General features: G+C 35.6%; 1 protein-coding gene across 2 annotated transcripts; it reads left to right on the forward strand.

Annotated features, from left to right (window-relative positions):
* The first annotated feature begins 257 nt into the window (after positions 1–257).
* Positions 258–13,815, forward strand: foxg1a (forkhead box G1a). 2 transcript variants are annotated; one of them, XM_055171335.2, is made up of 2 exons: positions 258–709; positions 831–3,121. In XM_055171335.2, the coding sequence occupies exon 2, from the start codon at positions 913–915 to the stop codon at positions 2,167–2,169; it is 1,257 nt and encodes a 418-aa protein (XP_055027310.2). In that variant the 5' UTR covers positions 258–709; positions 831–912; the 3' UTR covers positions 2,170–3,121. The 2 variants fall into 2 exon arrangements, with proteins under 2 accessions (XP_055027310.2, XP_055027309.2); XM_055171334.2 differs by lacking the exon at positions 258–709 and adding an exon at positions 13,454–13,815 and having other exon boundaries at positions 720–2,191.
* Positions 13,816–15,600: the final 1,785 nt, after the last annotated feature.

Raw genomic sequence — 15,600 nt, forward strand, 5'->3', positions numbered from 1 at the left:
AAACTTGTTTTTGTTGTTTTATTTTGCTTAAACTGTCGATGCCGTGCATTGCACTTGTTTGTAACATCGTAATTACGCCAAAAATAAAGACACTAAATGCATCTTACTGCACTACAAATAAACGTCAGTAATGTTGTTCACGTTCAAATTCGTTAAGATAAACTTGCAACTAGATATGTTGTACGGGCGTGAAGCCTCCAGCAAAATGCTTAAATTATTATAAATCGAACATGCTGGCTTATAGATAACGAATTAATATATCGTTTTCAATAAGGATTTGTTTTGCAAAAAAAAAAAGAAAAACTGTAACGCACACTGTCGTCGTGCTATGCGTATTATGAATTAATGGTGTGCGTGCTTTAGCTGTATGTATTAAAAGCCAGAAATTCCGGATACAGGAAGTAGTACCTGTTTTTGTGGCTACCTTTGAGTCCCTTTTGTTTTTCCCCCTGCGGTATGAAAACAAATTGAGGACGCATGGATATGTTGAAACAGCACTCTACAATTATCAAAAAAAATTGATTGAGGTTATGTGGTCTGTTTTCTTGGTAGGAGTTTGCTGGGGGAAACGAAAGCTATTGTTGACTGGGCATGAGCATTGGTGGATCTTGTGTATCCTTACGCACTGGAACAGGCGCTAAGAACTGCTCAATGATTGGCTGCACGGTTAATACTTATGCTGCTGTGGTTGGCTGCAGTCTCTAAAAAGGTTCAACCACTTTTTTTACAGCTTAGTGTCTGTGGCTCCGTAATTAATTGTAGCTAGCTGTCTCATATCGACGTGTTTTTAAGGAACATGAAATAGTTGTTGTGTTTTTTTTTTTAATTAGAGGAGTTGCCAGAGCAAGAGATTTGAAGACCAACTGTGCTGCTGCTGCTGCTTCTGGTTGTCGCTACTCTATCTTACTTGTGATGTTGGATATGGGAGAAAGGAAAGAAGTCAAAATGATTCCTAAATCATCGTTTAGTATAAACAGCCTGGTTCCCGAAGCCGTCCAAAGCGACAACCACAACCAACACCACCACCACCATCAACACCACAGAACGGTGCACGAGGAAGAGGAGAAAACTCCTTTACCTGCCCAAGTGCTGGAGCAGAAGTCGGAGAACACTTGCGCTAAAAGTGAGAATTCATCCCACGACTCGTCGTGCACGGACGAGAAGGAGAAACCGGAAGAAAAACGGGACCCCAAAGAAGCCGAAGGAGGCAAAGACGGCGAAAAGAAAAACGGCAAGTACGAAAAACCACCTTTTAGCTACAATGCTTTGATTATGATGGCCATTCGGCAGAGTCCCGAGAAACGGTTAACCCTTAACGGCATTTACGAGTTCATTATGAAAAATTTCCCGTATTACCGGGAGAACAAACAGGGATGGCAGAATTCCATCAGACACAACTTAAGTCTTAACAAATGTTTTGTCAAAGTGCCCCGGCATTACGATGACCCAGGAAAGGGAAACTACTGGATGCTTGACCCATCTAGTGACGACGTGTTCATTGGCGGAACGACGGGCAAACTTCGGCGGAGATCGACCACCTCGAGGGCAAAACTGGCGTTTAAACGGGGCGCACGGCTTACCTCCACCGGACTGACATTTATGGATAGAGCTGGCTCTTTATATTGGCCTATGTCGCCGTTCCTCTCGCTACACCATCCGAGGGCAAGCAGTGCGTTGAGTTATAACGGCACATCGTCGCCTTATCCTAGTCACCCAATGTCTTATAGCACAATGTTGACTCAAAACAGTTTGGGGAGCAATCACTCTTTTCCAACCTCCAATGGTTTGAGTGTTGACAGACTAGTGAATGGAGACATCCCTTACGCCACACACCACCTCACTGCGGCCGCTTTGGCCGCCTCAGTGCCATGTGGGCTTTCCGTACCCTGTTCCGGGACATACTCTTTGAATCCTTGTTCGGTGAACCTGCTTGCGGGCCAGACCAGTTATTTCTTCCCCCACGTCCCTCACCCATCCATGACCTCCCAGAGCACCACGTCCATGAGTTCCCGGGCCGCCTCTTCCTCCTCCCCGCAAACGGCCTCCTCTCTCTCGTGTGACTCCTTAAGGCCTTCCCTACCCAGTTTCTCATCCGGACTTTCGAGCGGACTTTCTGACTACTTCACACATCAGAATCAAGGGTCAACATCAAATCCCCTTATACACTAACTAACATCCACAGGATCAGACTGTAAGTGAACATTTTACACCAATTTACACTGTAATATATATCAATGAAAAAATTAAGGAGAAAGAAAGGACATTGCAAGCCGAATTCCAGGTATTTTGTATTATTGTTATTATTATTATTAATATTATTATTATGCATTTATTTCTGTATACAAACGTCAAGTGTCGCAAAATGGTTTATTATTCCACTGTCAGCAACGTGCAATGTGACCAGAATAAAAAAGGCTGAAGCGTATAGGTTTTTTTCAAAGGCAGTATGATTACTTTAGAATGTTTATTTAAATAGTGGTTGCAGTTTTGTCCAATTTTGAATGTTAAAATATCTAATACCATTACAAAATGACCACCAGTCATCATGTTTGCAGTATTATCACGTATCATGAACGCACTGGTGCAGTGAGATTTTTTAAAATTAACACAAAGTTTTATTTTCATTTTTTTTTTAAATAAATATGTTCTATAAGTGCTCAATGCCCGTTCAGATCCGTGGCTCTTGTTATTTTTTTATTGTTTTTAATGCAGACTGAATACATGCATCTACAATTCGTTTTATTACGTAGGCTATATTAACAATACAGTTTCTTTGTAGACCAAAGAATGGGTATCAAACAAACATAGTTTTCAATATTCATAACTTTACATTCATGCAGTTTTGAAGGGGACAAAGATTGTGTTTGCATATTTTAATGTATGTGGTCACCACCATGCAGGTCACATTCTTTTTGTAATTAGTGAACTGTCAATACCTGTTGTTATTATAGGTTAACTTTGCGAACGTGTAACCCGTGTTGAGTAAATGCCTCATAAAATATTGAGTGATTGTTTATGTCGTCTTTAAATTCCATGGTTGTGATTTTGTGGTCTTATGCCCGTGTTTGTCGCTTAAACTGTTAACCAAACAAAATAAAAAAATTAGGTTAAGGCACATTTATTACGAAAATTTTGTCTTTTTTGAAGTGCTAGCATTTGGCTGTCTGAAACTATATTGATTGGAAAAGCGTGTTTAATAAAAACATTTAAGCGACAGTTTGCGGGTGTATTTGAAGGCCCTAGCCTTCTAATGTGTTTAAAAAATTATATATCTTAACGAAGAAGGTATATATAAAAAACGAGACACACAAAAACAATATTTTGGGCTTTTTTATATTTTAGGGCTAAGCAAAAAAAAAAAAAGAGAGCAAACGATGCAGTTATGATGTATCTACTACCATCTTAGGTCACTACGATACATGCCTGAACATCGAAATCCCTCATGTCCCGTAATCGTTAAATGGGATGATTTGCTACGTTATTTGTGAAATATTTATTTTTTAAATATTACACATGTTTACATGTTTCTTTTGGTCGTTGAGGCCATACACACAGATGAATAACACCTGATAATCACTATCAGCCCTAGCTCCTTGGCCAACAATAGAATCATTAGTTACAATAATACAGATAAACTTAGCTTTCAACACCTAAAGTCCAGTTATTTGTTCGTTTTTTGAAAGAGACATTGTATTAAATGTGTCTGACCGTAATGCAATAACCCCTGTGCTTTATACAATAGACCGGTGCAACTTAATATCTTCTCGCAAGATGTTATCGCCCAAATGTTAAACGGGGTGGCCACTCAAAAACAATAGGATACAGAGCAGAGGTCAAATTAAAATATTTTCCATTTAGTAAGAAATTCAAAAAACAATTAATACAACAACAACAAAAAATCGTTATATATATAATAATAACCTAGGTGGCTGCTGGTTGGTCGGAGCATTTTAACATAGTAAATTTACAACACAACGATTTTGACATGGATGTTTAATAAAACATGTATTTTCATTAAAATGTTTATTTTATAAAAGAGCAATTTTTGGAATGTCCTCCACATCTAAGATTTTTCAATAGAGGTTAAATTGATTTCAAATCAATTGATGTAGTGTATGCACATCATGGATGTTAAACATGAGTAGCCTCATAAACAATGCATTTATTTTTTTATGGGTTTCGTGACCGCAAAATTATGATTTTGGAATAGTGTTTTTTTGTTTGTTCTGGGTTTGTTACATTTCCATGTATGTTTCCGATCTACACCATGAGTTTTCAATCCACAGCGACCAACAATCAATTTACCTGCACCAGAAAAAGCTATAGAGTCGCAGCAATAATTGTCAAATCTTCAAGGAATTCAATCACGGCTAAACTGGACCAATTGTTAAAAAAAACTAGACGTTTGTATTGTATTTCACATACATTCATATGCGATGTAATTGAAATAATAGTTATTTTTCCTTTTTGTCTTTTGACATCTTGTATGCAGGGTTTAGTCATGGCTACACAAAAGGCGTGGTTTCTGGTTATTACCCTGAGGCGCAGAGTGTAGGGGGAACTGGGGACAACCTCCCAACCCCAAAGACACAAAAACGAAATAAATCAATGGAGCTTATGCGAATATAAAGACCAACGGCAACGTATATTTTGAGAGAAATTTAACAAGAACATCAGTACAGAATTACTGCTAAAACTAACGCATGACGCGAAATAGTACATTTTATAAAACGTTAACACAAGGAACTATCTGTAAAAGTTATATATGTTTTTCAGGCTGTATGCTTTCTGTTGATTTTTTGAATCATGTTCTGTTATAATTATGATGATAAATATACAGCAGTTTAATGTATTCATGAATGGCCCTGTAACAGTTATTTGGTCTCTGTAACCAAAGGCTAAGGGGAAATTATAATTTGTCCCTATGGTCAAATCTGTTGGTTGAGGTGCAACAGCTCTTGCGAATTGTTTGGTTTTTGCTATTTGTACATTACATGTAAATGTAAAACAAATCTTAAAGTATTTTCTTGACACCTAAGACAGTACTGCGCACCTTAATCCTGGGTATCAGTTGTCTTATCAAATATGCTACCACAACTCTATATAAATAGGTCAAGTGATATAAACAATTCATATAATACTCCTTTGCGGATATCTCAACTTTTTTGACATAAGTGTTTGCATTAAAAATAAGGGGTCATAGTGAGAGCAAACTGTTGCCATGTTGCACGGTATGATCAAACGTGGCGAAGCAACGAAGTTTGAACCATTAAAATACTTGTAAAACGCAAAGGACATTTCCTCTCTCGAGTAATATGAGCCAGGCAGAGTGAGGGCGCTAGAATGACGCAGAACTGTAGTGACATAAACGTAATATCTTTGTAAAACACATGGCCTCTAAACATAGTTTTCCCTGTGGCAAGAAGAACTGTAATATCATTTACAGGCTGTGGAAAAAATCACAAGGGATAAAACAGAATGCTGCTCCCACTAAACCACTAAACCACATTAGCATTCTAACATTTTAGAAATGGATGCAGAAAAACACAGAGGAATGCAAAGCTTTATTATTATTATTATTATTATTATTATTATTTTATTAGGCCTATTGTGGTTTTTATTAAAATACAACAACAACAACAACAATAATGATTATGTTAATATAATAATAATAATAATAATAATAATAATAATAATAATAATAATAATAATAATAATAATAATACAATAAACATACTAACAACATTGTAACTCTTATATTAGTCATAATAAAAGGACAAGCTATATAAAATATTATTTTGAGCAATATCCAACAATTGAAGTAAGTAGTTATTTTATTGTATATATAATAGCCTATATAATAAAAAATCTTATTTGTCTATGGCTCAACAGGCTGATAATCCTTTGCGATATATCCTGTCTATATTGTAGTAAAATATTTGCTAGTGAAAGAAAACATTCGACAGATCGTGAATAATCGCTTTAATGAGTGTGTGTAAGCTCACGACTCCAGAGAAGCGAAGGGACCTGTCGCTGTCGGGTTAATCAAACAACTTATATCGTGACGATATTGGATTGTTTAACAGCTAAATTATGCAATTTTTCTCTCGAAAAAAATACATTCCCAAATGTTATTGAAATCATACCAGTTTCTTTGAAAATAACCGCATTGTTTAAAGGTGTAGCCTAAGGCGACATATTCGCAATGACAATATCACAAAATATTTAAGCCTCCTAATCTATATATAAAAAAAGGATAAGGATTATTGTTCTAATTGGTCAATTTAATCAGTAAAATATACAAATACAGGCTTGCTCTTTGTAGGGTCTTGGGGCGAATAAACTCTTGCCTATGCGCATTCAGTAAGGTGTGACTGGTGAAGCAGATTGTTAGGGCATAATGTAGGCTGCTCATAATGAGAAGGGCAACATCACTTCATTTTCAATCATTTTATGTATGATTCTTTAGTCTATATTGTCGTCTTTGTTTACGTTTATCCACAGTTATAAAGTAGTAAAAATATTATTTTTATTTCAGGCCCCTCAACGATGACCCTAATAATAAAGCTTAAAAAAAATAAAGTGAGCCCACATGAGAAAATACTATACTTGAGTATTATTGTAATAAACTTGAGCAAAATTAGTGTTTTTAAAACTTACGACAGTGTACTATAATATATCATAACAAAGTGGAGTTAATATTATTTTTTGATGAAATTAATAACTGTTTATTTTCTGTAGTTAATGGTTTGTCAAAGCATCGTTTTGAACAAGTTTTGTTTGTGTTTTCGATTTTTAAAGTTGGCGCTTCTTTTGAACTGTACCCGAGTTCCTCATTTATTTTATCCATGTTTGCTATCTCTTTCCCTATCTCTGTAGCTTAACTAGTCCATGTCGTTAGCAACACCAAGTTTGTATTCCAGGGAAAACTTTCTCATAAATGCTTACATTTTGGCAAAATTGTAGATTAACAGGTTCACAATTAGTGCATTAATAATTTTAATAATTCTGTTACATAATTACTAGGTTCTGAGCGACTCTATATCTGTCAAATGCCTTGACAGATTTTGTGGTAGCTTACAATAAAAGTGTTAAAATGCCCCAGGGTATAGCTACTTTTAAGTATTTCACATTATATCGTGCAAATTACGTTTTGACGTTGCTGGTGTTTAACAACGATCTGTGTGAGATAATAATTTGTCTGTCTGTTTTTGTCTGACTACTTCAAACTGATAACAATTTGGATCTCAGTATTAAATCGAATTCAAATATTTTGGTAAATTAAAATAGTTTAAGTGTTGGTTATACTATATGTTAAGCGTCTTAAAACCCAACGCCGTTTTGGTGAGTTTGGAGAGTGTGACACATAAAGACATGCGCCAAACCAATATGTTTAGTCTGATGTATTTAGTCACAAGAAGGAAACACCACCTGGGATGCATGATGTAATAACATTCATTCAAGCTAACGAACAGCAGCTATAATAATAATAATAATAATAACAATAGCGTCATTGTTGTATGTATGAGTTGTACATTTTTATTGATCTACAAATAACAGCTGTTTTGTTTAGGTGCCAAACTTTTCGTTACCTGACATCACTCCTTTAGTTATGAAGGCCTATTTGTCAAATGCCGCTTCGAGACAATACGTGGAATCACAGCATTCGTGCTATCAGATTGCAAACTCCCAGTGCCGGTTGGGTGTCCGAAACGGAACCAATAGGCTTACAAATAGAACTGCTGATTGTAATGAATTCTCACTCGCCCCTCTCGAGCGACTGATGGACTAATAACTTAATACAACAAGATCTTATTTGTGGTGTCACATCGGTGCGAGCTCTTAGATATCTGAGGTGTTTTTTTCTGTGGCTAGTGTTTAAAAACATTATAAGCTAAATGTGTAGCTTTGCTTCACATTATATTCCCACAATTACACTAGAATTCTAGAGTTACATCGAATGTAACATATAAATATTAATCATATGATCCATTGTTTTTATAATATTTAAAATATTGTTAAAAATGTTTGCTGATGGGAAGAAATTGTTAAATAATAACAACAAAAATAAAAATAATAATAAACGACACCAGCAAACGACCAATACTATAGTAATAGTAATAATAATAATAATAATAATAATAATAATAATAATAATAATAATAATAATAACATGTTCATATGGCATATCATGCATCACGGGAAGGGTTCATCCTTGATATAAACAAATTTGGCATTTTAAACAATTATTTGTCAGGTGACATTAAAATTTTGCTTCATAACTGGTTGTATTCAGTTCCAAAATATTATTACTTTATATAACTAAATTAATTCGTATACATTATGCCACACCAGCGAACGTAAGATGGGTCATATCAGGTAAAATGGTCTGTAACATATATTATCCATTTTTAAGTATGGACCCTTCAAAACCAAGCCATTTTAATAGTAAATAAATACCATTAGTTAATGAGATAAAAAGATGGAGAGTGCCTTTCGTTATCAGTTTGGCCAATCCAGCACAGATGCTTCTATCGATTCTGTATACTTCCGCCCAGTCTTGTGTTATCCAATGACGTCGTACCAAATTTAAATAAAAAACTTGTAAATCAATATTTATCACACAAGTGTGCATTTTTATCCAATATGTAGCTCTTTTAGGCAACTATTGAAGATGATCATTCATCAATGGAGGCGGAGGAGGCCCAAAGGAGGATGGCCTTTGCTATTAATAGATTCATATGGCCACCGAGTCTCACAGTTTAATTGATTAATCTTGATAATTTTACCCCAAGTGTTCCTATGCATTTCCAGGTTATTTAGATGAACTAATTTACGCGTCGCTCTTAGAAAAGCATGCAGATATTTTCCCTATACCGTCTTTTGGGGTGAGGCAGGTTGTCTGTCAGCGAGGTATAGGCGACAGCCTGTCTACAAGCAGTAAGCTGATCTTCAGAGTGCTAGAGGAAAACGGGCAAGATTCCTGGCCTGCAAGCCGAGATATTGATCTACCTCAGCCACCTAAACAAAGCCTCACCTGTTTCCCTTGTCCATACTTTATTTTATGCCGTCTAATGCTTGTTTTGTTTGACATTTCTTTTATTTCCATGGATCCGAACTTTGATACACTTTTGGGAGTACTACATAAACACCGTGTTGTACCTGAACATCCAGATATCAGCAGCAGCATTAGAGACCACCCTTCTCTCCCGATGCAGAAAATTACTCCCCTTTGTCTTTACGGTTAGGCCGGAAAATAAAAGTTTTCATTCAGCGGCAGTTTCCAATAACATCCGACGTGAGATAAAACTAATTACTCCATTATGCCCCTCCAGTTAATGTTTCATAAATTGGATCCACTAAAAGCTCCTTTATTATTTATCAGGCCGCGCTTTGGGCTGCTTGTTAAACATATCAAGATTACTTTCTCATCTTGTACAACTGTTCGCCTGCAATGGTGGCGCACAGATTCATTCATACAACCCTGCGCCCACCTCTTTTATCAGTATGCCTTGAACACGGTGCTGCTGACAGACAGCCAACTTAGCAGGAGAGGAAAATGTTGCCTTGACTAATCTGATTCCTTTGTTAATGGGACGTCATGCAATGCAAACGTTTGTGCTTTTTTAGAACGTAATATTTCACATAATTTGCGCGAACATTTTACGCCATTTTAATTCGGAAACATATAGCTACACACAAACCACAGACGTCAGCCGAAAGAAACAGGTGTAAAACCCGTGGTATACAACATTTGCTTTTATCTTACACAGATAAATAAATATGAACAGAATCGTCACACAAATGTATCAAAAAATAAATAAATATGAATGCATATTTTAAAGATTTTTTAAAAAAACGTTATAGCCTAGATATCTAAATTTGGGAATTACGCAGTTGACATGTCTTGCTTTAAATCCATACAGGCCTCCCGATTATACTTACTACAAAATAGCGATGATCAATATTAAATAAATCGTATTCTATAAATATTCCCCTGTATTTTTGTTTTCCTTTATTCTATTATTTTATTAATTGCTAAATAATTTCCAGTTGCTTAACTGTTAACAGCGCAAAGGTCATAGGTTCGATCCCAGGTAACACGCATAGGCCTACTGATAAATTGTATTATAAGCCTACCTTTAATGATAAAGGTACCTTAATAGAGATGAAAGGTTTTTGTCGTTTGCCAAATGCATTTATTTAAAAAGATATAAAATGTCAATTTGAACACTGTAAAAAATTCTGTAGAAAGTTTCCCAGTAACTTACTGTAGATTTAAATTTATGTTATTTACTGGCAACAGTTTATTTTAAAGTAAAATGAACATGAAACAATAACAAGTCTTTATCTTTACAGAATAAAACTAAAATAACACCCTCATGCAAAGCATTCTGGAAACAAAAATCTAAAGATAAAAAACAGAATGTCAAAATCTTTTTTCCAGAATGCTTTGCATGAGGGTTTTATTTGAGTTTTATTCTGTAAAGAGAAAGACTTGTTAATGTTTAATGTTTATTTAACTTTGCACAATCTGTTGCCAGTAAATACGTACATACACTTTAAATCTACAGTAAGTTACTGGCAAACAGCTGCAAAACTACAGCAATTTTTATGGTAAATAAATAAACTAATAAATAAAACAAACATTGTCTGTTCAAACAGTTCAAAGTGTTGTATGAGATCTTAAGTTTGATATGCAAATGTCGCGGCTTGTCATGCTGCTTGATGATGATCCATACACCTGTAAAATACTATGAATGGACAAAACTCCAAATGGTGGTTTTGGCATCGATCCAAAGATAGTAGATAGATGTGGGTCATCCGTGCTCATGGAGTATCTCATCAGTGCATCGGCTTTTGAAGAGGCCACTCTATCATACTGATAAAAAGGTGCCTCGCAGCCAGGCTTTAGCATCTCAACAGACAAGGCAAACATCTCTGTTGCCAGCCTCCTGGAGATTGTATACAGAAAGATGTGTTAAGATGTCTGATTGTTTGAGGATGTTACGGAGATAGGCCCAAAGGATTTGGCCACAAGGACTAGAGATGAGATTGCAAACCAGTAGCGCCCTAATTTGTGAGGCATTGTTGACTAAGATCAAGGGGGAATTCCGCCGGAGAGATTGGGAGGCAGGATGCTGGGATCTGAGGGAGCATGCACGTCTATATAGGGTAGCTAGCTGAGCACACAGGGCTACCGACTACAAACTGTGGGTCTGTGGGTTTGATTCCCCAGTGGGGCACCAAAGAGAATGAATGGGCAACAGAAGGGTCCTAGTGTATAGTACTGCCGTTGTGCACCTGAGCAAAGCACTTAACCCCACGTTGAGTGCTGCATCATGTTACTCTGGTCCCCTTAACCCCTCCTCCATCCAGGGCACTGCCGCAATAGAGAAACCGTTCTCTGAGAGTTTTCCCAGGTTAAAGAGGTATATATAAGGGGGAAACGGGAGTATTGATATTGTGAGAAAATCTGCCTGTTTGCCTTGAGGTGCAAGAGATCTTCTTTTGACAAACAATAATGCCTGTATTGAGAGCTATTTGGGTTTTAAACAGCGAGTAAAGGAAGATTTTGCCTTTTTGTAAAAAGTTTTGAGGAAGTACGGTCCAGTATGGAGAAGTAGAAATGTGTACAGCTTAACGGTATTTGTCAGCTCTAATTGAGTTTTGAACTTTTACATGAAGTCTGAGCTATGAGTTTAGGATTTTGAGGTTGGGAGGAAAGAAGAGTGTTCAAGGTGCCTTCTATTGACCTCAACTCCGTCCCTCTGATACTCTGTGCACAAGCCCGTGACATGTTGAATAGTTTTCAGTATTCGTCCCAGTCACAGCGACTGCACTTCAAGAGGACCAGAAGAAGGAAAGGATATAAAGAAGAAAGATTGTCACACTTACTTTTTGGATATGATGATGATAATGTTAAATGAAGCATGTGGGGACATGCACCAAACATGAAATTAGATGTAATACAGAGATTCTTGTTTATAATGTAGCTGTAAAAAAAATCAGTAGAAATTACAGTGTTACTTGCAGCTAGTTGCCGGTAAATTACCGTAGATTTAAATATATGTTATTTACTGGCAAGAGATTGTTCAAAGTTAAATAAATTTTATATATTAATAAGTCTTTATCTTTACAGAATAAAACTATACAATAACAGCCTCACGCAAAGCATTCCGGGAACCAGAAATCATCATCAACCTTAATTCCGTAGAAATTGCAGCTGGGTTGCCGGTAACTTACCGTAGATTTAAATGTATGGTTTTTACTGGCAACATTTTGTTCAAAGTTAAATGAACATTAAACATTTACAAGTCTTTGTCTTTACAGTGTAAAACTTAAAAAACAGCATCAAGCAAAACATTCTGGGAAACAAAATCTGAAGCAAAAAACAGAAAAAGGTTGAGGATGATTTCTGGTTCCCAGAATACTTTCCATAAGGCTGTTATTGTATAGTTTTATTCTGTAAAGATAAAGACTTGTTGATATTTCAAGGTTATTTAACTTTGAACAAACACTTGCCAGTGGATAACATGAATTTGAATCTACGGTAGGTTACCGGCAGCCCAGCTTACATTGTAATTTCTACTGAATTTTTTTACAGTGCAGATTTAGTTTCCCAGAATGCTTTGCTTGATGCTGTTATTTTAGTTTTACTCTGTAAAGACAAGGACTTGTACATGTTTAATGTTCATTTAACTTTGGACAAACTCTTGCCAGTGAATGACATAGATTTGAATCTGCGGTGAGTTGCCGGCGACCGGCTGCAAGTGACACTGTAGTTTCTGCTGATTTTTTTTACAGTGAGTGTGTAATGTTCATCGTAAAAGACAATAAACATTAATGCTTAAAAAAATGCTTCAATTTAAATAAACTCAAATTGTACAAAATGTCAAAAATAAAAATATTAGAAATAAAATGATTTATATAATGTACATTTGCCCAAATATAATAATGTGATTTTTTAACAATGAAAAATATTATGTTTATTACAGTTCAAACGTTTTTGATTGCAAATATGACTTTTTTTTTGCATGTATATTCTGTATCACTTCACATCTACAAAAAAGTTTATAAAATCTTTGTATTGATTGATATATTTTGTTAACTGTGAATACAATTTTTTCCAGGTTTATTCAAAATAACCTTAATTTCAATTTTACAGATGTTCCAAGTGTTTTGTTGTGCCCATCCTTTTGTAAGATTTGCTGTTATCAGTATGCTATCAGTATCATATTAGTGCCATATGTTTTTCTTTTCTTTTTTTAAAATATAATGTAAATTTAGCTATATTACTGTTATCTTGCCTTATGATGAGCTGGCATCTGTTAGTGTTACTGTGTCACCATTTCTCTTAGTGCCAAAGAGGGAGGGGGAGGGGGATAGAAGGATGTGCATAATTTGAAAAGACAAAATAACAGTCTTAAATTTGTCATTGTCTTCCTCCTAGATGTCTGGCAGTGTGTGCTGCAGTAGCCCGAATCCACCCTGTGATGCGTTACTCACCCATGCTGAGAATGTTTACAGTTGTAATCAAGGTCCATGTAACTTGTTTGTGAAATGTTTTGCCTTTATGTTTTAGAGGTGCTATACAATTTGCAAATAGTAGGGCATGAAGTCACAGTTTGATTAAATTGCTGTCAGTACAAAAAAAAGAAAGAGAAAACAGAGGCTTTGTATAAACCCAAGACTGTTATTTTGCATCCCTTTATAGAATGAGTTTGATTTTTCTCCCTTTAGACAATCTTACAATTTGAATTAAATATGAACACCTTGGCATTGTGTTTGTTCAACATTTTGCTTTGCATATGAAGATCTTCTACATTTTGCAAACAATGTTTTGTGACATTTTGTTTGTTGTTGAAACAGTATTCCCTTGTTGCTAATGTTTTTGCTGTAAAGGAGAAAACATGCTGATCTACTGTGACCCAGTAAATTGTTACTTTGGGAGATAAAAACATGTCTGTTGTCATTTATTTCTTTGGTGAGAGAGGTCTTTGCATCACCATGCTTTGTTTATTTAAATGTTTTTATTATTTGGCCAGTTTGCTGACATAAGCGAGACTGATGTGTAATAATATCTGATTTGTTTGTGTGTGTGAATTGTGAACTTAAAGAAACCTTGAACAAAGGTCTCCATAGACACACACACAGGATCAATGTCACAGCAGCTATTTTAATGAGCGATCTCATGTATTTATTTATAATAAAAAGTGTATCCAGCCGTGGCACGTTTTCTCATGTGATATGAGAGGTTTTAGCTTGCACACTTTCAACACCCAAAGGCTTGATTTACTGCAGGTCTCCAGAGACATCATCTTGAGGGTGTCTTTTATTGTCTACAGTTTTGAAAGTAAACAACACATGTCTCATTCAAAACCAACTAATACATCACAGAAAGGGATAATGAGGGGCTTTGTAGGTGAGAAAACATCATAATGGAAACGTGTGAAACAACAGTCATGCCTCAAAATGTAAATTATATATGATATATGCCTAAGATACACAAGTTATTTTTTCGGTCTTCACTTAAAAATTAATTCTGATGTATTGAATAACTTATCTACAATATAATTATATCTTATTGGAATTAATGGAATCTGAGCAGAATAGTATGCCATTTCTTGAGCTAAAACAAAACATATCCACTGTATACATTCAAAAACTTTCAGCATGAAAATGTAGACAGTAAAAAAATGCAACTTGGTTTTGCAAGTCAATTCAACCTATAAAGTTTTGGCTCGTGAAAAGTTGATATAACTTATAAATCAAGTTGAAATTGTTTAACTTAATTCTTTAAAGTTAACGTAACACAAAATATATTAAGAGTTTCGTTGCAAAACGAGATAACTCCGTTTTTAAAATTTTTGTCAAAACATGTTTATTATTATGTTATCATGTTATTATTTTGTTTTATGGTGCTACTTAGCTGCATTTTTTAAGTTATGAAGGTTTAAATCAAAAAACCACCTGCAGTTAAATTGATATTAATTGGAATGCACAAACAAAAAACGAGATTTCTGAAAGATTAAAAAAACGGATTTATCTCGTTTTGCAACGAAACTCATTATGTTGATTTTACAAAAATGCTGCATATTCTTTACAGTGTATAAAAATAGTATGCTGAAAATATTATTTAAAAAAGAAAATTGTTATTTAAACAAAATATATCAACAAGGAAAATAATTTCCTAAATAAGTGTTAAGGTATTAAGGGACCTGCTTAACCCATGTGTGGTAGTCAATAAAACAATTGCAGTCATCAGTAACTTTCAACAATGAGAAACAGGAAAGCCCCACTTTTAATACAGCCTGCAGTCCACTGTCTTCTGTAGTCATGCTGCGATGGTTTTTGATAATTTGAGAAAATAAAGAGATGCAGACGTTCATGCGCCTCTCTAGGTGGGCGGAACACGGAACCCAAGCTGCCCTTGCCACCAATTTCACAGAGCAATTATCTACTTGGATTCATGGGAGTTTACTAAACAAACGGCAGCCCCGCTGCGCCCCTCTCAGGCTGCGGCACGGATCAATTCTGCATCACAAAGCGCCACCGATGATCACCCTGTCTGCACTCTCATCACCTCCACGTATCGAT

This window comes from Misgurnus anguillicaudatus, chromosome 7 (genome assembly GCF_027580225.2).
Source record: "Misgurnus anguillicaudatus chromosome 7, ASM2758022v2, whole genome shotgun sequence".
In the NCBI taxonomy this organism is placed as follows: Eukaryota; Metazoa; Chordata; class Actinopteri; order Cypriniformes; family Cobitidae; genus Misgurnus; species Misgurnus anguillicaudatus.

Excerpts from the sequence above, each read along its gene's own strand:
- foxg1a (XM_055171335.2), top strand. The coding sequence starts at position 913 with ATGTTGGATATGGGAGAAAGGAAAGAAGTCAAAATGATTCCTAAATCA.